This window comes from Thermobia domestica, unplaced genomic scaffold (assembly GCF_964235325.1).
Source record: "Thermobia domestica unplaced genomic scaffold, izTheDome1.hap1.1 HAP1_SCAFFOLD_142, whole genome shotgun sequence".
In the NCBI taxonomy this organism is placed as follows: domain Eukaryota; kingdom Metazoa; phylum Arthropoda; class Insecta; order Zygentoma; family Lepismatidae; genus Thermobia; species Thermobia domestica.
The window spans coordinates 307,847-330,854 of NW_027655895.1; the positions used below are offsets into that span (position 1 = coordinate 307,847).

General features: G+C 37.1%; 2 protein-coding genes across 3 annotated transcripts in view; one reads left to right on the forward strand and one right to left on the reverse strand.

Moving 5' to 3' along the window:
- Positions 1-1,242: 1,242 nt before the first annotated feature.
- The window catches only part of LOC145676394 (uncharacterized), a 45,385-nt gene continuing 23,619 nt past the window's right edge, over positions 1,243-23,008 (reverse strand). The window contains exons 1-4 of one of the 2 annotated variants that reach the window (XM_081747242.1): positions 11,206-11,555; positions 6,923-7,018; positions 5,124-5,205; positions 1,243-2,001 (exon numbers count right to left, since the gene is read on the reverse strand). In XM_081747242.1, coding sequence (XP_081603368.1) covers positions 1,732-2,001; positions 5,124-5,205; positions 6,923-7,018; positions 11,206-11,234 — 477 coding nt within the window. In that variant the 5' untranslated portion in view covers positions 11,235-11,555 and the 3' untranslated portion in view covers positions 1,243-1,731. Of the gene's footprint in view, positions 2,002-5,123; positions 5,206-6,922; positions 7,019-11,205; positions 11,556-23,008 lie in introns of those variants that run through there. The other variant, XM_081747243.1, reaches the window with a different exon arrangement.
- On the forward strand, positions 12,068-21,093 carry LOC145676391 (uncharacterized). Its single transcript, XM_081747240.1, has 4 exons — positions 12,068-13,977; positions 16,781-17,439; positions 18,757-18,994; positions 20,951-21,093. The coding sequence occupies exons 1-4, from the start codon at positions 13,812-13,814 to the stop codon at positions 21,076-21,078; spliced, it is 1,191 nt and encodes a 396-aa protein (XP_081603366.1). The 5' UTR covers positions 12,068-13,811; the 3' UTR covers positions 21,079-21,093.

Consider the following 23,008-nt stretch of genomic DNA (forward strand, 5'->3'; position numbering starts at 1 on the left):
TTCACAAGCATATACGTAATTAGATGTCATACTTATCTAGAAATCTTTTTGAAATGAAGTCCCTTGAAGAAAGTCAAATTTTCAATTTCTTGTAAATGTTTCTACTGGTTGGACAAACGTCGTATGATGACCGTAGTATTCGACACCAAGATATTTTGGATTCAAGTTGCACCATCCGACTCACTCGCGTTACTACCGTTGTAGAATTCTTCAAGCTTTGATTGTTTTTCGATGTTTGTTATACTGTAAAGTCCTTAGTTTGTAACAGTGAATAACATGTGTGCTGTTGTAACTTCTTGTTTAACTATAGATTTGAAATATGTAATAACTTCACGTCATACGATTTGAACAAATATATATATATATATATATATATATATATATACATATATATATATAATATATATATATATATATATAATATATATATATATACGTTGAGTTCGCAACACTCTTATTCTGGTTGTGTTGCAGTCTGTGTCAGCAGTGTCCCCTTGCTCATATTTGCATGGTATGAAATTTCAGCATTGCATCTACTAGTTTAACAGTTACAAGAGTAACAGTTACAAGGAAAGGTCCACTCTGCATATACAGTATGGCGCTAAATTCGTTGTACAAAAGCAGAAGAGTGATTCCTGAGAGTAAAACAAACAAAAAAGTTCCTATAAACATAGGGCGAAAGCCCCATCGTTTTCGTGTTATAGGCTGTCGAAAACATGAAAAATGAATTCTAAAGGTCCATAGCTCCAAAACTATGGGACTATTGTAGTTGGGTCAAAACTTCACTTAGGAACTAGTATGTGCTCTATTAAAATATACATGTTTTAGAATCCTAAGGTACTCCAGCAACAATTTTTATGGAGGTAGTTGGAAAGTACTTTATATCATAGGCCCGTAGTCAAACTCCCTCTTTAAAAATTGTTGTGGAAGCACCTCAGGATTCTGAAACACACATTTTTGGATAGGGCACATACTAGTTCCTAAGTGAAGTCTTGACCTGACCAAGGTAGGTCCCACACTTTTGGAGCTATGAACCTTTGATTTACTCTCAGGAATCACTCCTCTGCTTTTGTACAACGAATTTAGCGCCATACTGTATATATATATATATATATATATATATATATATATATATATATATATATATATATATATATATATATAAAGATCTGGTTATGCAGAAATAGATAAAGCAAATTGTTTTTTCTTCTTTTGTTATAAAATTTTAATATAAACAGTATATTAAAACTATAAATTTTTAATATTAATTTAAAAAATGTAACCTTAGGCCCGAGCAGCCTAAAACAAACATTCACAGTGCTCCAAAACAAGCTAGTTGAGCAAAATTTAAAATCCTCAGTGATCAACGCAAGAAAAGTCACAAAACTCTAAAACAAACTAAGTAACTGAAGTTAAAAGTCCCAACAAAGCTTTGAGTAAGAGGTTAAAAAAAATACAGAAAATACAGACTCATGTTTGCTGCCAAAATATTTTCAGTTATATAAGTGGTTAAGGTGAAGCGGTGGCACTTATTTTTGTTATTACATGACCAGTAGTATCGCTGTTGTTCCTGTCGTCCGCAGCTATAGTAATTTGTAATAAAACACATACAGTTATATGAGATATTGACTATCAAATTAGTCATATTTTGAAGGAACACTTGTAATAACTAGCTGAATAAAGATCAACGAAGCACCTTTCTTATTTTTTAATAGTAAAACTTATCGGACACTATGTAGCATTCTGATTCAGCCACGCCATAGCAAACGCAGTTACATAGGCTAGTACTGCGCCTATCCCCATCCAGATCAACGGCGTCAAGGGGTGTTGCTGAAAGCTCGCTGCGTTCTCCAAAATTTCACCCTCCGTCGGTCGAGGCGCAGCTGCAGGGATAGGAGGCTGAGGCACAGGCACATGAGGAGGAGGAGGATGATGGTTTGGCGGCGGCGGAGGAATGGGATGGTCCCCATTCTCCGAAAGGGCCGTGTGAAGACTCTCTTCCTGAAATTGAAAAGAAAGGAAAAAATAAAATATAACTTTCTAGAACATGCTCTCAAAACCAAAATCATATTAATGTTTTACCCTATTTATGAACAACAAAGTCTCCGTGCGTCACACTAATTCCTAATATTACACAATCATTCTCCCCTTATTTTGCTATATAATAATATATGCATATCTCATGTTTTCGATAATAGTTTCGACATGAAAACAAAGAGTTGTGTTCTTTGGTTACGCTGACAAATTGAAATGAGTTTCAGTTAATACAGTAGATATGTTTACCCCTTAATTTAGTTGCGAGAATATATTTAATGACCTGGAAATCTACAACTGAACGAAAATTTAGACGTTTGCTTCTGAAACAATGACTTTAAATTTGAAGATTACTCCTACTGACAAAGAGATGATCTTGCCATAGGTAGTCATTTATCTCCTCTATTAGCTAACATGGTAACCAACCACTACGAAACTAGCATCGTAGATAATAATGAACTGAAATATATTAAACATTTTCGTTATCAGGTCGATTTGCTTTTAGTGTAAAAATCTGACACACTGCACTTTATTTTGAAAAAAAAAAAAAAAAAAAACAAGTAGATTAAAAAATAAAATTCACGTACGAACTAAAGGAAAAAAAAACATTTATTTTGTATTTGTTTTAATAGAAGCTTCACTAGTTTCAATCACAAGTATATAAAAATTTCAGCAAGAAATTTGTTTGTTCACAAAGCTTGACGTCATCCGTGACAGGTTAAAACTGACATTTGGATTAACATGTACACTAGACCGTATAGACTGATGACACATCACGAATTCCTTACAAAGCTTAAGCGAATTATCAATTTAGACCTCGCTAATTATTACAGGCTAATAATGACTAAAGAAATGTGGAAACATGTCCCTTAAAATTTTTAGAAGCTTGACTAATGAAAAAAAAAAAAACTAACTAACTAAATAGCCTAACAGATAAGGCCTCGCAGTGGGTTTTCTTCCCACTCTTCTCAAGTTTAATGCTCAAACTAAGGAAAATACCAACAAAGCATAACCCTAAAGGTAGCCTTAAACCCCTAGGATATGGAGAGGATATAAACCAATATAAAAGTTTATTTTGTACTGAAAAACACTTTAAGCGGCACTTATGAGATTTCTTGCAAATGTGATGCTACACACATATAAATAACTAAAAGAAATACTAGCACTAGGTTGAAAGAACACATAATTAAATTCCGAGAAGACAAAGAAGCTACAGCAGGTTTAACAAAGCACCTACAATTAACGAACACTCAGTCCAGGATTTAAAAGTTTTACACTGTGCTACCTCAAATATCAAAATAACTGTAATTGAAACATATTTAATAAGGACAAAAAATCGAAACATGAGCACCGAAAAAGATAATCGTGATAACGATTGGGACGGTATTACTACCAACTATAATGTAAAACAAACATTAGCAAAAACAAAATCCTTATTACATATCCATTCCTTAGATAGAAATAATATGCTTTGAATTGTATGACGGTATGTAGGGGAGCGGTTTGACCTGGTTACAGTATGCGCACGAAGATTTAAATTAATACTTTGTTGAGTAACACGGAAAGAGAACCCAAAACACTAAGAGACAAGCTTATTAGTAAATTACATTCGTGGATTAACATTAGGGCTACATACGCATAGAGATATATAGGATAATAATAATCATACCAGCAGCTATTGGGAAAGAGAGGAGCCCAGACGTATCAGTACCTCTACGCGGTATTGCCAAAGCACCCCTGGCTGGCTGGCTGGTTAGTTGGTTGGTGAGTGAGTAATATATACAGTAAAACCTGTCAACTGGGCCACCTCTCATCTTGGCCTGGTTCGCCTTGAACCTGGATTTTCCCATAAGACATTTGTTACTTTTTACTTTGTAAGTTGGCCACCTGTCTATCTTGGTAGTTGGCCGCAGAGAAACAATATTTACCCTATGATGATAAATTTACCTGCATATCTTGGCCACGCAAAATAACGTTTTGTTATTTTTCTTCACTCTTTCGTATTCCCATACGAAAGGCAGATGTTCTGTATTTGTGACCGGAGGCAAAGAAGCATGAATTTCCACGATTTGTTCCTGGAGGTCAATGGCTAGAACACTACCCTCATAAAGGGGTGGTGAAGGAAGATGTAAGAAAAAGCATGTACAGGAATTCAGGAAATAGTTGTATGTACTTGTTTACCCTCTCTCTTTTGGTAAAACAATTAGCTATATTGGCTCCTTCCACCAGTGGAGAGCTTCAGTAATTCCGGAAAATTCTCAAGGTTAAAGCTAAGCATCTCATCAACTACTGGCACCAAATCGCTTGTCGAAAGGTAGCGGAAGTTTTGAGATATGAATTCCCTTAAGATTTTCTGAAAACATCTTTTACTCCGAGGGAAACATTTGTAGCTCACTAACAAGAGGTAGACAATACTATACAAGAACTTCATATTTAGAATGTGTATACGTACCAAAAAGAATAAAAGAAATACGCCTACAATGAACTACCATGAATAAATTTGTTATCAATAACTGTTTCGATATTTCTCGAAAGGTATCTAAAGAAATTCTCCTGTACATCTATTAATCATAGCGTAATATCTTTTGTAGTACTGTACATTATTATGATTACTCTATATACATTATTTAAAAGTATCTGTTGTGATATTGCTTATTAAAATTTTACAATCAATTAATACTAGAAATCCTATTCTAAAAATACATCAAGCACACTTATTTTCTGTAAGTTGGCCACCTGTCTAAGTTTGCCATGGTGGCCAATATAGACAGGTTTAACTATATATATATATAAGAATGTGGAGTAGGCCGTGGTAAACCCACACATTTTGACATAAAGGAAACTCGAAATCTAAGTATAGTCTGGTTAGACGATCTCAAGTCTGGATAATCTCTGAGAGAGGAGGACCAATGCAGCGACTCTCTGGATCCTCATACGTTGAAAACAATTCAAAGAAACATGGAAGAGCATTTGGAACAAATTACTCAGAATTAACTATTTACGTGAGACAAGAACCGCGATGGCTGTCTGGATGCTTACATGTTGAAGAGAAACAAAACTTAATAAATCTCAAACAACACCGAACTCACTTCATCTGAATCACGCCGTTTTAGCTGCTCTGAAAAGATTTGCTCCATACGATTCCGTATGAAAACTTCCATCGCACCATACCTAAAACAAACAAAATAACAATTAATATTATAACATAGAATAATAATAATTTTATATATACAGCGGTAGACAAAAAATTTAAAACCACTTCATACAGGACTTAAGTTTAGCCATCCACTGTACAACGCGCGGTTGCCGATCTTTTTTTTTTTTTTTTTTTTCAATGTGTCATGTGGGCCTTCCTCTTCCGTCAGCAGTAACCCGTTCACCTGTGAGTGTCGTGGTGTGAAAATGGTGCGGTAAAATGGGCGACCTGATAAACTTCCAAAGAGGCATAATCGTTGGTGCACGTCTGGTTGGAGCTTCAATGGCAACAGTGGCGAACATTGTGGAGGTATCGAAAGGCACTGTGTCCAATGTTACGACGGCATACACAATTCATGGGCGAACGACGTCTGCAAAGCACAACAGTGGTCAAAAGACAATCCTGTCAGATAGGGACCGAAGGGCATTAAAAGGGATTGTAGCAGCTAAAAGGAAGACCACTGCAATGAAAATTACGTCTGAACTCAATTCCGCCCTACAGAACCCAGTTTCATCGAAAACAGTGCGACGGGAACTTCATAAAATGAATATTCATGGCAGGGCCGCTATCGCCAAACCCCTGGTCACAGCAGTAAATGCGAAGATACGTATCCAGTGGTGCAAGGACCACAAAGCGTACACTCATGAGCAGTGCAGACACGTAATGTAGTCCGATGAATCGACCTTCACCTTGTTTCCAACAACCGGTCGTGTTTACGTATGGAAGACACCGTCGCAGGCCTATGATACAGACTGTCTGCTCCCAACTGTAAAGCATGGGGGTGGTTCTGTTACAGTATGAACAGTGATATCGTGGTTTTCTGCAGGTCCCATCATAGCCCTGCATAGGATGATGAATGCTAATGCGTATGAGGCCATTTTGGTTGACCAGGTTCTACCCATGGCCGAAATATTGTTCCCTGATGGTGATGGCATCTATCAAGATGATTTGGCACCCTGTCACGGTGCAAAAATGGTGAAATCATGGTTTGAGGAGCATGACCAGGAGCTATCACACCTCCCATGGGTCCCACAATCACCAGATCTGAACACCATTGACCCATTGTGGTCTGAGTCAGAAACTCGTGTTCGGTCTCATTACCCTCCACCAGCATCCCGTAAGGAACTGGAGCATGTTTTGGAGGAACAATGGTACAAAATTCCACACACCACGATTCAGGAGCTGTATACGTCCATTCTACGTCGGATCCAAGCTGTTTTGGACGCAAAATGAGGCCCCAACCATACTAGGTATGATTTTCACACTTTTGCAAACGTTTTAGATATTTTTGTCCAGCCCTTGCATATATATATATATATATATATATATATATATATATATATATATATATATACATACACCGGCATATAACTTTCGGAAAAAGCAAAATCTTATAAAATCGTACCCAAATGTAAATAGGTCCGGAAAAGCAAATTGAAGCCTTCAGCTAACTTTTGACGATTATATCATGTAGGTTAAAATGATAGATAAGTGAGTGAGTAAATATGTCAAAAGAACTGTTTATTTTGATGGCTTTATGAGACGTGAACCTACAATTTAACGTTGAATCCGAACCACACGAGCTCCCACCGGGAATTGAGCCCGAGTCTCCCGCGTACGCTAACCATATAGCCATTTATTAGCTGTCTGCTGGATGGAAAATACAAATCTGTGACAAACATAACTTCTCACCAATGCGGCGATCCCACTTCCTCATCTAAGAGGAATTGATGGTCTTCGGGATCTCCAGCAGAACTGGCGCTGTCCCCTTTCTCCTCGTCTGACATCCTGAAAACAGAAAACCCATATATAGAGAGAGAAATTAGTAAAATAATAATAATAATAAGAAAACTAACAAATCTGAATATAAGGTTTACTTAATAAATAAGTATCGCACTCCAAGAAACAGATCTAAACCAATTTTTTTTATTTTACAGGATGTCTATTTCATATAAATAAATTTCTTTGACTTTTCCAGGTTTTCCAGACTACCCAGTGTAGTGGAAAAACCGCTATTCTCTACATACTTGAAGTTTTATAATACCTGTTCTCTTACTTGCGACAGCTGTTATAAAAATACGAATAAATGTTATTTTCGATTTTATCAGGGATCACCGGTTGCAATAGCCTAGCTACACCCCTGGACATGAGGATCCTTTTTTTAACGGGGAGATCACAAACCACGAGTTCTAGACGCAAGGGTTGCTAACTTCTTTCAGAAGTCCATCATTGTACGATGACTTGTTGTGTAGTGAAAAGCTGTTTCCAAACATTGTGCGGATAAAGTGTAAAATCAATGAAATAGACCTAGCTTAACCAGAAGTTTCGGAACATACAGAAAATTACCTGACTTTTTCAGAAATTATAAAATTCCTTGACCTTTCCAGGCTTCCCGTGTGCTCCAGACTAGTAGACACAAGTAGAATTACGCTTACATCTTGTTCCCCGTTTTGAAAACTCTTTAATGTAAGCTTCAGAATATTATTTATGTTCAGTTTACAAAGTTAAAGGCATGAGGTCACTTTAACGGCAGTAAAGATTTAGATCGTTTTTACCTTTTACCGCTTGAATTTTAACAGCCTCAATAAATGCTCGGTATACAGACAGATACACTTGTTCTGCGTAACCTTCTACATAAAATGTGCCTTTACCTCCAGAAACGTTATTAACTGAAGATTTACTTTATTCATCAATTGAATCGGTTGTTGTTAAAAGAGGATTTGTGCAACGAATTTCAAATGGAACATACCTTGCTTAGAACAATGACCAATTTAATTCTAAATATTAATTTTATTCCACTAAGCCTAACTACTAGGGCTGTCGGTAACATTATTAATGTTCACTTTGTTACAGATATTCGTTTCAATTAGGAAGTAAACACTGTGTAAAATGATTACATTTTTTGTCATAAGCTTCATAATATGCCATAATGACTCACCTTGTAGAGAGTGTAATTCTAGTTTACCGTTTCCTGACGCTATTATTGTAAAGTCAATAAAGGAAAGAAACTGGCTTTTGTCGGGACTAATTAGTAACAAGCTGAAACTTTGCCAGTTATCATAAGGGGAGTATTTCCTCAAAAATTCCCAAACCTCTCCCTCTTGCCCCACCCCCCGCACGGCCATAAACATGCAAATTTGCATACCTACATTGGAATATCAATAACTCGATTACGCCAGCTCGTATCAATATGATATTTTAAAGTTAGTTTCTTCACATTACGTTCTTTAAATTATGTCCGGCGTTATTGAAATAAATTGCTGAGAAAGTAGATTTTTCAACACACTGTTCAACGTTTTTATTATTAGTAAAAATCTGATAACTCTGCAACAAAATGTTTCAAACAAAACTTTCAGCTTGTTTTATTAGCTTTAGAATGATATACGTATTAATAGGTTTATATGAGTGCGAACCATGTCCAGATAGTTCTTACCAGGGTGGAAAAAAAATCAGGATTTTTTAAAAATCATTTTTGTTGATTTTTTTTTATTTAAATCGATTTTTTTATTTAAATCAAATCTTTCTTCTCGCGTAATACAAGTCAGGAACTGAAGATAAAACATTAAGAATTAATACTAAATGTCAATTTTGCAATTTAAGTGAAATTATTGGGCTTGAATTTTGAATTGATTGCCAGTTGTTAACTATTTTCAATCCCAAATAGAGATGCAGGCTTCGAAAAAAAAAAAAAAAAAAACTTCCTTTTTTTTTGGGGGGGGGACTCGGTTTTTTCTGCTTCGCTTTTTTGCTTGGGAAATTTGGGCTTTTTTCCAAATTCTGCTTTAAATCGATAAGGCAGGTTTTGTTTCGCTTCTCTACAATAAAAAAAAAAAAAAAAAAACTCAATTAAGTAGTAGTGGATGCAGATAATACAAAACCTCGAAAATAAACATGAATTTCGAAAACATATTTCAAACAATTTTAATTCTTAACACATTTTTATTATGAATCCCAAAATATTAATCCATGTATATAATAAGTCGCAGTTAAGTTTTAACTTTCATATGCATTATAAGCAATATTTTTTGTGAATTAAAAATATAAAAACAAGAAAAAAAGACTGTTACATGACATATGGAATTTATTGTACTATGTGCGTGAGTTCAAACAAATAACACATCGGGAAGATAATAATATATTTACTGAACAAACGCACAAAACAAATTTAAGTTTCGACGCCGTAGCCTTCTCAAAAATAACATGTTCTTCTCTTTGTTCATTACGTATATCAAGTGGTACAACGTTGGCTTCGCATTTGGGAGTTCATGGGTTCGATTCCCGCTGCTGACCATCCTGACTGGGGTTTTCTAGTGTTTTCCTCAGTCCTACCAGGCAAATGCCGGGATTGTACCTACTAAAACAGGCCATCGCCGATGCCCTCCTAAATCCTTTCCATGTTGTTGTTAGATATCCAGTATAAAATAGCCTCTGAGCTGCATCTGGTGATTGTTAAATAAATAAATAAATATCATTCCCCCGTCAATCTGTTATAGCTTATAAGTTTATCATGTCTGACTTCTGAGATTTTCATAAACATTCGTACTAGAGTAACAATGAAAAACTATCATTGTTTTATTACAGTTCAACGTATTACTTTTAAAAGACTGAAAAAAATGCAATCTTTGTATGGGACGCTCAAAAATCACCTAATTTGTTAATGCAGCTCTTGCTTCCGCCTTTGCTGCCCTGCAGAAATTTTTGAAATGGAACAGAAATGTTGAAAATGTACTTTCTATACATTTTTACATACGTAATAATCTGTTACCACCTATCAGGTGCTTCGGAAATGCAAAATCGATAAAGTCCCAAACTCTGTAATGCACTGACTGCTCCTTAAGCTTCCCATATGAAAATGTGACAAATTCCAGGCAATGTTCTGTGCATGTACAGGTACATGTGACTTTAACAGGTACTATACAGGCGCCTGTAGCTGTAAAAAGCATGTTAGTTTCCCACTGACAGGTGAATCTACCTGTGGCTATGAACATGTGATACATGTGTAGATGATGTTCAATGTTAGAAGTTCTCAAACATGCAATGAAAAGTATCTGTACATATAAAGGAGACATGTAATGTACATACACCAAGGTACATGCATAGTACAGGTCCATGTAATATACCTGGGACATACAAGCGCAATAGGTATGTTCAAAAAACATGATTCAAATTGATGGCATGTGCCTGTAATCTATCAGTCACATGCATGGGAAATGCTAGTTTTTCCTCTTAAGCCCATGTACTTAACATGTACATGTAAAACACATGCAAAGTACCTGCAGAACGATAGAAAAAATGCAATGTAAATTACATGTTTACATGCGTAAGTTAGGAGTGAAAAACATGGAATGTACAATTCCTGTACATATAAATGAAAACAGGTAAGGGACATGCATCCACGGAAAATGAATGTCACAGGTGCATGTATTGTACCTGGCAGACGTAGATAAAGCGTACATGTACAGGGAATATAAGACAGGTAAATCACTATGTATCGGAAACTACATGCCACATGCATGGGAAATGCATTATTTCACCAGTATGCCCAGGTACTTACCATGTACATGTAAAACACATGCAAAGTACCTGCAGAACGATAGAAAAAATGCAATGTAAATTACATGTTTACATGCGTAAGTTAGGAGTGAAAAACATGGAATGTACAATACGTGTACATATAAATGAAAACAGGTAAGGGACATGCATCCACGGAAAATGAATGTCACAGGTGCATGTATTGTACCTGGCAGACGTAGATAAAGCGTACATGTACAGAGAATATAAGACAGGTAAATCACTATGTATCGGAAACTACAAGCCACATGCATGGGAAATGCTTTATTTCCCCAGTATGCCCAGGTACTTACCATGTACATGTAAAACACCTGGAAAGTACATGCAGATGGATAAAAGGATACGATAATGTGTACACTAACATGCAAAAGTCAGAAATTAAAAAAACATGCAATATACAGCACCTGTAGGCCCTACAAATAAACGTAAACATGTAAGAAGCATGCACTTGACATAAATTATTTTGTGATCTTCGACACCCAAGTTACAGATCCGGATAGGGGAGGGCAGTGGTCAGGCCCTGTGTTGTAAAGTAGCCTACCATTCCTGTATTCACCTGGTGTAACTGGGGAAATGCAGCCAGGGTGGCCGCACTCTATAGAATCGATACTAGAACCTTCTGAATGCTAACATTCTACCAATGAGAAATACCTCTTTAGTTACATACATGCAGGTTTAAGATTTATGATAGTAACAAATGAGTTTCGTTTCCAAGTGTGAAACTCATGTAGACTTCCAAAATATGAAAATTCAATATTCACATCGGAAATAGTAGACATACGCTTTTTGATTTCAATAGATGGATAAGGACAGAGATGAGACAAAGGTCATGTCCAGCTATCTGTTACCATTTTTGCTCTATAGAGATTTATATTTATGTCTCGGTGTGCTTATTTCTACATGTCTCGGTGACCCGCCTGGTGGTTCTCGGCCCTTTGTCGATGGGGCTGAATTTGGAATTATACGCGATTGGGAATTTCACCATTGATCTCAGCAACCCCGAAAACGATGTATTTGACGCTAATATCGATAATTTTCGATTATTTTTACATGTCTCCGTAAAAAAAAAAAAAAAAAAAAAAAAAACCCTCTCTTTGTGCCTTTCAGTCCTCCAGCCGACGGGGATGAATGTGGAAGTAAACGCGATCAGGAGTTTCACCACTGACCTCAGCGATCTCGAAAACTATGTATTTGACACTAATATCGGTAATTTTCGCTTATTTTTATATGTCTCGGTGATCCGCCTGATGACTCGGTCCCCAGTCGATGTGGCTGAATTTGGAATTATACGCGATCGAAAGCTTCAGCATTGATCTCAGCGACTCCGTAACTATAGATTTGACACTAATATTGTTAATTTTCGATTATTTCTACATGTGTCGGTGACCCTCTGGTGACTCGGTGCCCAGCCGATGAAGTTGAATTTGTAAGTAAAAGCGATCAGGAGATTCACCATTGATCTCAGCGACCCCGAAAACTATGTATTTGATACTAATACCGGTTATTTTAGCTTATTCCTACATGTCTCGGTGACCCGCCTGGTGGTTCTCGGCCCCTAGTCGATGGAGCTGAATTTTTGGAATTATACGCGATCGGGAGTTTCATCATTAATCTCAGTGTCTCCGGAAACTTTGTATTTGACATTAATATTGTTAATTTTCGATTATTTCTATATGTGTCGGAGACCCCCACCTTTTTTTACTCTCGGTGCCAGCCGATGAGATTGAATTTGGAAGTAAAAGGGATCAGGAGCTTCACCATTGATCTCAGTGGCCCAGAAAACCATGGATTTGACACTAATATCGATCACTGTGGGTTACATCCACATGTGTCGGTGACCCCCCTGGTGACTCGGCGCCCAGCCGACGTGGCTGAATTTGGAAGTAAGCGCGATCAGGAGTTTCACCATTGATCTCAGCGATCTCGAAAACTAAGTATTTGACACTAATATCGGTAATTTTCGCTTATTTCTACGTGTCTCGGTGACCCGCTTGGTGACTCTCGGCAGTAGCGTACGCAGGAATTTATTTCGGGAGGAGTCCAAACTCAATATGAGAGTATTTTATATTAAAATTTCTAAAGTTGCCCCTAAAATTAGGCTAAATTTACATAAAAGTCGAAATTTCGGGGAGGGTCCGGACCCCCAGGACCACCCCCTGCGTATGTCCCTGACTCGGCCCCTAGGCGATGGGGCTGTATTTGGAATTATATACGGGATCCATAGCTTCAGCGTTAATCTCAGCGAGCCTGTAAATTATAGACTTGACACTAATATTGGTTATTTTCAATTATTTGTACATGTCTCGGTGACCTGCTGTTGACTCTTGGCCCCCAAGGGGGGTGGGCAAGTGAACGCAATCGGGGGTTTCACTATGATCTCAGCGATTCCGAAAACTATGAAGTTAACATTAATATAAGTCATTTTCGACTATATTTTCATGTCGTAGTAAATCCTCCCTTGCGATCCCTAGTTCGAAGTTTGGAAAAAATGCTTCGTCTTGGTCTTGGCCGTGGACCAGCATACCCGTGACCAAAATTTGATAACTCTCGGTCCATTTGTCTGGCACCCAAAGAAGCATACGCACAAACACACTAACATTTTATTTATATTATATTACTGCACAATTAATTAAGAGATTCTGAAACTCATGGGGCGATTGCCCCCTTGACTTTCTCAAATGACACCCCTGAGTCTGAATAATAAGTTTCCTTTCCTTAAGAATTGCGATATGTGAACAATACACAATTATCGTCATACACATATAAGTTATTCTTATATGTATATTGTAAACTTGGGAGACAATATCGAAAACAACATAATTATAACGTGATCAGAACCTATATGTTTACGCACAGGAAAGACGCTTGGCGCCACAGCGTTCGTTTGTTCGTTGTCAATCGTCTGCTGGTTGTTGACGTTAGGGTTTGTAATCAGTGGTTTTTCTATGGTTGTGTGCTCGATGGTAGCGGATGAATTGTAAGTTTCCACAAGATTACAGTGGCTTTCAAGATGTCAACGGCAAATAATGCGTATGTTGTAGTTGAATGGGATAATAATACTTATTCCATTCTACACCGCAAGAAATGTAAATGTACAGGTAAACTTACACTTGGAAAAGTGTACCCTGTACAATGGAAAGGAAGCACGTGCTACGATGGTAGAATTCTTTATGTAGGTGAGTAATGTATTTGGCTCTAACAATACTTTAACAGCTATAGATGTAATTAATTTAAGATAATGACATATATTTAATGTGTGATTCATTACCGTGTGTTTTGCAGTGAACTGTCGAAACAGAAAATTACCGCGAATTTGTAGTAACTACCGAACGATGGAAATACAAATCACATGAATCTACGGATGTTAATGACTCAGCGAAGTACATTGGAGAAAATGTCTTCTGGCTAAGTAACAGAGTATTGTGCTCACTTTTAATTCACTGTCACTCTGTTATATTTTAGAAGTATTTACTATTTATAATCCTAAGTTTTTTTTTTTTTAATTTATTGTGTGGCTAGAAAAACATAAACATGTTTTGGCGCCAAAATAAACTATTTAGTACACTTTAACTGTTGGCAGTCGACCTGAATCTAGATATCTGAGTTTAAATAACACTTTTGTAGGTATCAGAGTAGAATAGTAGATTTTTAGTGATTAACGTAAAACAGTGTGAACCATGTTGGTTCTCTTGGGGTTTAAGTGCTGTACCGCCTCCAATATTTTGGAAATTACCGGGTGAATTGGATAATTTATTTTGGGGCCTATGTTTAGCAGAAGGGGTCCATCTCTTTTCTCTAAAAAATGTTACAATTTTGGTAATTTCTGTTCACATTAGGTTAGTTTAGGGTAGGTTATGTAATTTAGGTAAGCTTAGGTTAGTTTATGTTATATTAGTGTATGGGTCCAGCATACTTTTCCAAAGAATGATAGAATTTCGCTTATTTCTACTAATAGTAGGTTGGTTTAGGTTAGGTTAGATTTGGTTACGTTCTGTTACGTCTAAGTACTTGCATCATTCGTTTCTTCTGTAAATTTTCTGTTTTTTACGTGCTTTTGGACCTCTTGTACTAAACATACTCCTATTTTGGTTTGTGAAGGAGTTTGAATGAAAAGCAGATTACGGGAATAGCTGAAATTAAGAAAGTGGTTTTGTAGGCTGGTTTTGGTGTTCTAAGCGTCATTGTATGTGGAGGCGGAAGAGACTATTTCGCACTTGTTATGATTTAGTGGCGAGAAATGAAGTGTGGAAATGGCGCATATATATCAATATTATGACATATCGTGTGTTTTATAGAATTACGTACACGAAAATAACGAACGTCAGCTGTTGAAATTGTGTGAAAGACACGGTGTACTATTTACAAGTGGAGTGTTACTAGTATGAAACAACGACAAGTGCTATTCAAACTCTTATCATTGCCAACACCCACCTGTTTTCACTACCCTCGCTCATGCGCCTGTTCCTTTACCCGCCCTAACTAACGCGCTCTGCTTTTAGTGAGCACCTAGCACAGGTTGGTTAATGTCTTGTACTGTAGTTTTCATATCATATACATTCGGACGTCTTATTTATACGCAAATAGTAATGTTCTATTGCAAATTGTAAAAATTTACATGCCTTTGTTTTGAAGGTAATTGACTTGTAACTGAACCTAACCTGGCCTAATGTAACATAACCTAACGTAAAGTAATGTACTCTAACCAAATGTAGTTCATGTTGGTACTTCTTTATCGATTTTCATGTGGTCTGGCGATACAGCACAAATGCCATTTCTTGGGATGTAGGAAATGAACTGCAACATCATACGTTGTAGTTTGCGTGTAGGTTTTGTAAGTCTCGAATGAGATTATGAAGAATAGCTACACCATGCAAACATTACTACTGTGCCTAGATTCGTGCATATTTACATACGTCGGCAAAATAAAAATCATTTGTCTTAACTTTTCTTGCTTCAAATGATTCCATAAGGCATTCTTAAACTCTTACTGTACAGGCCCAAGTAACAATGTACTACTACCGAGTAATAATGTGTGTGTGTAAACCAATTTATAAAAGTTTTGTCTTCGGTTTACAGACATTCATAAAACATTTACTTCTTTCATCAATCAACTTTAGGAATTGCACTACTGGGGAATAAACGAGGTTTATGCTTCTTCTAAAAGCGCACCCACTGACTTTAAGTTTTGGAGTTTCCCATTCTAATAGTTGAGTTGATTTTGAGTTCAACGTCCCTTTCAGCAACGAGGCCATATGAAACGTAGACATACTGATTAACAGGAAATCCGAACCACATGATCTTCCACTGGGAATCAAACCCAAGTTTCTCACATCAAAGGCGCGTGCGCTAACAGCTTAGCCACAATCTATTCTAATAGTCTTGCGACAGCGACATCGCAAATGGACAAACTAATGCGAGAACTGGTGTTTGTCCTGCAGGAGGCATGGAGAATGCAGGGCACTCCGATAGTCGGAATTAATATCGAACACAGTCCTCTTTCATATGCAGTCACTCGTTTAACCGCAAAGTTATCATTTTTATGTCCACATATTTTTAAAAAATCTGCGCCCCTATATTAACTATCAGTATACACTGTTCTCTACGAAATTATTTATTATATATTTGTACTCCTACTGCGAACGAGTGATTTAGAAGCATCGGCTAGATTGAGGTATGCAGTTTCTGTAGTTTGCTAGCTGTACAAGGAACACTTTATCTCAAGCTTTTACCACCCGGGTCAATTAGATAGCCTTCTCACATCTCCCGCAATGGCACTACTTTCAATCGGTCAGTATCTGCCACGATTATTTAACTACTGAACCTACTACTTTTCCTTGGAAGCTGGTGCATGTAATCTGTAGTAGATCCCTTTAACGGGTGGCCCTTTTCTTGTATTGCTTATATTTTATGAAGTGATTATGATGTACCACCGAAAACTTCGGGATACAGATGACATCATGATGGATTTTTTTTTTTCAGGTACTAAAACCGAATGTGAGGTGGAACAAAGGAAGTTTGTCGGGAAGACGGAACGGGTAATAAGATATGATTCTGGCAGCAGTAATAATTCTGATGACCTAAGTTCAACAGATCCGATTCCAACAGATGAAGAGGATGAAAATCGTAGAAATCCAGGCAGTTTGAAAGAAATATTTGAAAGGAACTTTGAAACTATTGTGAAGGACCCCACACTATGTACGGATAATTTTCCATCTGAGTCGGCTACAGAAACTACACCCGGCAGTAACGTCTGGCAAGAGCAAATAAACAGAACTTCTTGCAACGGAAGTTTACAGTCAGCATCCGCCAGTAACGTTTGTCAAGAACAGATAGACAAGCATCCAAGCAACGCATACTTATCAGCTCACAACAGTCCATCAGGCTCGAAACCAAAAGTACGAAAGATCGACAAATGTCAAAACTGCAGCGTACTGAAAGAAGAAGTTAATGATTTGCGCACCAAATTAGACGAAGAAAAATGCTTAGTAGATGCTCTAAAGAAGGAATGCGCTTCCAGAGATAAACAGCGGAAGCTCAAAGTACCGAGAAGTGTCAAGACATTCTTGTTCACATTGCTAGATGCCGAAGATCTTGAAGAATCCAACCATGAGGTGTCACCATCCAGTCAAAGTAGTAACGTAAGTTTCTTTTCTAGATTTTAAGACTAAGGTTTTAGATCAATTTATCGCCGTTTTGTAGGGAAGGGGTGCGGGCGTACAATTGTTCAAATTCTTAGTGTCATACAAATATGTAAGTGGCGGTCCAAATTTCTCTTTCTGCTTGCTTATTTCAAACTATGAGTAATTTAAGGTAACGGCATAGTCTCTATAAGACAGACAAAGTCTGCATTAAGTATTTTGTCTCTTTTCTTTGTGTGGGGTCGCGGTGGCTCAATGGTAGAGCGTTTACTTTTGATTATTTGATTTGATTATCGCTTACGTCTTTTTTTTTTTTTCAGGAGGGAGGCTATATGAGACGTGGACATATAGTTTAAAGTGGAATCCGAACCTCTCTTTCAATGCTCTACCACCGGGAATCGAACCGGGATCTTTTACGCCAAAGGCGCGCATTCTAGCCACTAGACCAGTGGAGAGGGTTACAGCGTTCACCTCTGTTCATTCCATCATTTCATTGGTTCTCATCATCACTGTCTCCTTTAGCTTACTCCACATAACCGCAGAACGGAAGACTCGAAAGTCATTTCATTTTCTCTTTCTTTGTGTGTATATATTTGCATTTCATCTGTGCTTATAGGAAGATTGCACCTCGAAAATTCTTGCGTATAATGTATCCATTCTCGTCCCTTTCAAATGTGATTAGGTCACTATTTTCGGAAAGCCATCATTTGCGGTTTGCTTGTTTTAATTAGATTTGACGGCACTGTTCTTACATATGTTTCTTTTTGTTTCCTTTTTGCTAGCTGGAGGCGTATAAAATTATATGTATTCCCTAGACAATGCAATTTTAAAAACACGCTCAATTTCGCTGTTGTATTAGTGTTTGATACATACTGTTCATATGTTGGGCAGTTATTGTGCTTATATACGGTAGAGTTACAATTATCCGGATTAATTGGACTACACTCGATCCTGATAACTTACGAAAATAGTATTTTTATACAAAAATCTAAATTTGCTTAAATGACAAATTAAAGACTTATAAAAACAAAGTAGTTTAAATTTTGCATGTACAGTGTGTTAAAATCAGTCAATCAGCTCACACTACTAGTTTCGATGCAGCTAAGTCTCGCATCGTTTCGGCTTTCGTTATCTCTACCCTTGTTTTGTGTTGGGGGGGTTCAAGAACCAAAATCAAGCGCAACAGATTGTTCGTGGTAAGATCGTTTGTTTCCAAAGCAATTCGGGTAATTTTTTATTTCTATTGTACATCATATATGTAAAAGTAAATGGTAGAATGTGTTAAGATTAATTATTGTGTTAAACTTTTACTTACAGGAATACTCGAGATCCGTACATGGAGATGATGTGGTTCTCAGTCCTGATTACCCTGACATTACAATAAAGCATTCCCGATTAATTCGCTGCGTAGCCAGTGCAGGCCATTCTGCTACAAAGCTCACGAGAAATCTTATGTCGTGCTTTTTTGATGATGATGAGCTTAGTACAAGTTCAATAACTGGTCGTGGCAAAATAAAGAAAACACTGTCTCCAGATATTATTAGTGCTATCAAAGGTATGTTAGGTTTCATATGTCTTTCACTTATAATTTTTGTTTCGCATTTCTTGCATAGTACATCGTGGAGGAAGTGGACTATATTTTTAAATACAAATTGCTACTTCTATAAATCTATAACAAAACAATTCTTTATTTATTTGTATCATGTTTAAGCACAATAATTTAGCTTATGCTGTATTCATTTTTTAATTCTTCCTTACTGGAAGTGTGAAAATTTGCTGATTTTGAAAGTGCTCCGGTAAAGTGGATCCCTGGGGTCTTCTGTTAATGGGCTAGAATCCTGTAGCACAAAAGGTGCTGAACGAGAAATTAAAGACGCCGGTCTGTAATCTTAATTGTCCTATCAAAGTTTTGTCAAATTACAGTGAGTGATAGGATGACCTGTAGGTCTGAGGTACATTATGATTTCTCCATTGTAGAAACGTTTCAGAACTCCAATGACCGACTTGTCCAATGGCTATAACAATACTGCAATGACTTGAGAAACTCGTGTGCATTTGTGTATCCAACAGTTATATCTGCATTAAGTTTACACATTTTAAGTTATGCCAGTCATTAATTCAGTAAAAGAACCTTTAAAGGAGCACTGCTGGAAAGGTTGAGCAAATTGGACTCTGCTTCACTTTAGCTACCATGCCGGGGTCCACTTTATCCGCCATCAGTAATTAAATATTTTTACATGATGGTTTTGATGTTCTTGTAAGGTCTAGTCAAGACAATGTCACCTATTTGTTCTTAATATAACATGAATCTAAATGAAACTAAATACATAAGGAAAGACTTTTTAACCGTTCGAAAGTTTTGAAGTCTGCTACAGACATAAATTTGCGTATTCTTATTTGCATTCAATGACATCTTCAGTGAAAGCTTTCACATAAGAGTAAGCAATTTGCGTTCTCTGATAATGTTGCCAACTCACTTCAAGAAAATCGACAAAATAAAAAAAGGAGGGTCTGCTTTAGATGACAGGTTCGCCAATACCCGAATTCCCTCTACTTTGACCTCGAATTTTTTTTTTTTTTTTTTTTTTTTTTAAACAATGTCAGTACTGCAATTCAATCTCAGTGTTGGTGCGAGAGGATTTATGACACTTCTTTTTCACGTGTAAAACTCTATTTACTGTTTCTTTATTGGTGTTAGTAATTGCTCGAATTTTCATGTAGCGGTTTCGAACAATTGTACCGATTTTCTACACACATTCTCTGTCACAGTGGGTTTTTGGATTGTCCCTCTTTCCCTCCTTCCTTTAACATTCTTGAACCACTCGAATACGCGTGATAGATACTGATCTCCATTAACGTATGTGAACAAATTGTAAGTTTCTGTGGCGAATTTTCCAAGTTTTGTACTTGTTTAACTTTTACACTTAGCATGATTCCGACTGATCCACCTGAACCCTTCTCTTGGTCACCGACATGACCCGAAATGAGAAGAAATCAGTCCAGGATTGAATGGTACGTTATGGCCGATTAATTTGCCACTTCTTTACCCAATCCTATCGCTACTTGACTCATAGCTGTAAAGAACCCCCGCTTGGTCTAGTGGCTAGCACGCTTGACTTCTGTTCGCGTGGTCCCGCGTTCGATTCCCGGTGGAAGTACAGTTGAACGATCGAAGTAGTTCCGATTCCACTATAATCAGCAGGTCATTCTCCTTTAGTGTAGCAGACATAACTGTGGGACGTTAAACTAAGTCAAACCAATCTTATAGCCGTAAAAACTATAAATACACTTCTAAAATACTCTTTAAACAGAATGTAACTATTTCTTTCTTAACAATAACTATATCTGTAGTTGTTAGTTTCTCTACTGTCCACCCAGTCACCTCCTATAATCAGTGTTCATTGTTCAATATATGACTTTTTTTTAACTTGGAGTTTGTTTCTTTCGTTATATTTTCAGCTTAGTATATGTGTAAAAGATCCTTGTTGATAAGACCTTTCTTTGATCACAGATTATGTTCTCCTCAAATTTCCTAATACCAAGACGTCTGCAGTTCATGCAGCTATGACGGACAAATGTGTACAGGCGGCTCGGAAGAATAGGCACGAAGACAAGCAGAAGGATCAAGATGATCAGTAGAGTTTGTGTTAATTCTGCTTCATACCAATAGTATAATAGTAATTTGTAGATACAGTGTATATATGTACTTTTGAGTTATTGGTAGTTACATTTTGTATGTTCATTATACGTGTTTAAAATATAGTTACGTTAACTTACAAACTACAATGAAACGAAACTACAAACAATATGTTGCATGCAACAGTCCCACTCCCTCGGTGCTTCAGGTACCAAGAAAAACACGATATAGGTGGAATAAGCGTTTACATGTTAACAGAGTAAACACTGAAATTCCTGGCACTCAACGAGGAGGTACATTATGTAATAGCCTTAGTACATCGTCTTGTTCTTCACGAGAAAAGGATGAAAACAACCATTATTCTTCGATACAATCCGATAAACCACAAATTGACCCTTTTCCCAATTACGCGGGCTTAAAAATCGGGGAAAATAAGTTGACAGGCAGTGTAAGCGTTGGTTCATCGGGCTGTATCGATGAACAATGTTCGTTTCCGGCGTTTCCTCTTGAGGAACAAAACGAAGTACTTCACGGCACATATTCACAGCATCCTTTTAAATCAACGTTCGACTTTTCGCCTGATAGTTCAGAGTGCAATTCCGAGTTAAAAGATATTTCTGTTCCTGAATTGCAATTAAATGTAGTTCATAACGTTTCGGGACCAAACAGTTCTACATTGCAGGAGAACGTTGAAAGTAAATCTGTTATAAAAATAATGCAGTTTGTTCATAAGCACAAGCTCACGAAAACTGCAACATCAGATCTTCTTAGGTTAATGCATTCTGTAAATATTAAAGAAGTACCACGCACGAAATATTTATTATTGCAAGAATTCATGGCTTTACGTAACATAGAAGTCCAGCGGCATTTCTTCTGTTGTCAGTGTGCATATATTCACGATTCAGCCTGTGCTTCCCTTTCATGCAATAACTGTACCAAACACGTGTGCAAAAAAGCTCACTCTTTTTTTACTGTAGATATTGGTAAACAACTGGAGAACATGTTTTCCCGACCACATTTTCTGGCAAATCTGTCAATATCGCAATCACGTCAGGGTAACTTGAGTAGTGTTAGAGATGGTAAAATTTATAGGAAATTCAGGGAAGAACACCCATTATTAGTGGATGAAGATGGAATTTTATCTTTGACAGGGATCATAAATGTTGATGGCGTTACCTGTTTTAACAGTTCTCATATCACTTTCTGGCCATTCTACATTTCCATATTAGAAATAGATGAACCGATGCGATGGAAACCAGAAAACATTCTTCTAGTTGGATTGTTCACTTTCATCGGACTTCCAGAGTTGCACGTTAAAAAGAACGATTCATTGCATTCTGTATTTTATTCATGTGTAGCTGCACAATTGAAGAAGTTTGAATGTGGTGTTCTTCTACAAGGACAATATACTTTGAAAAATAATGTTATCACTCAGGTACGCTTGCATGCCATTCTTGGCACGTTTGATAAACCTGCAAAGTGTGCTGTACAGCAGCTAGTACAATTCAACGGCAAGTTTGGATGCAGTAAATGTCTTCAACCAGGACAGTACTTACAACATGGACTACGTATTTATCCGTACAATGTGGCACATCCTAAAGGTCCGCTGCGAAATGACGCAGACCACTCTCGACATAGTGAGAATAAAGAGTTTGGTGCTAAGGGGATAAGTGTATTTGCATTCCTTAATAATTATCAGATTATTGAGAGTACAATGATAGATTACATGCATTGTATATGTCTGGGTATATTTCGTTCTTTAGTCATGAATTGGCTGGATTCCAAAAACAAGGATGAAGTGTGGTACTTAGGCCGCAAGATTAATGTACTCAACAAGCGTTTGACAGAAATAAAAACGCCATCATGTTTAACCCGTTCTCCACGATCGATCAAAGAACGTCGAAATTGGAAAGCTATCGAGTTTGAGAATCT

Excerpts from the sequence above, each read along its gene's own strand:
- LOC145676391 (XM_081747240.1), top strand. The coding sequence starts at position 13,812 with ATGTCAACGGCAAATAATGCGTATGTTGTAGTTGAATGGGATAATAAT. Across the intron at positions 13,978-16,780 it reads TGGTAGAATTCTTTATGTAG|GTACTAAAACCGAATGTGAG; the intron begins GTGAGTAATGTA and ends TTTTTTTTTCAG. Across the intron at positions 18,995-20,950 it reads TATTATTAGTGCTATCAAAG|ATTATGTTCTCCTCAAATTT; the intron begins GTATGTTAGGTT and ends CTTTGATCACAG.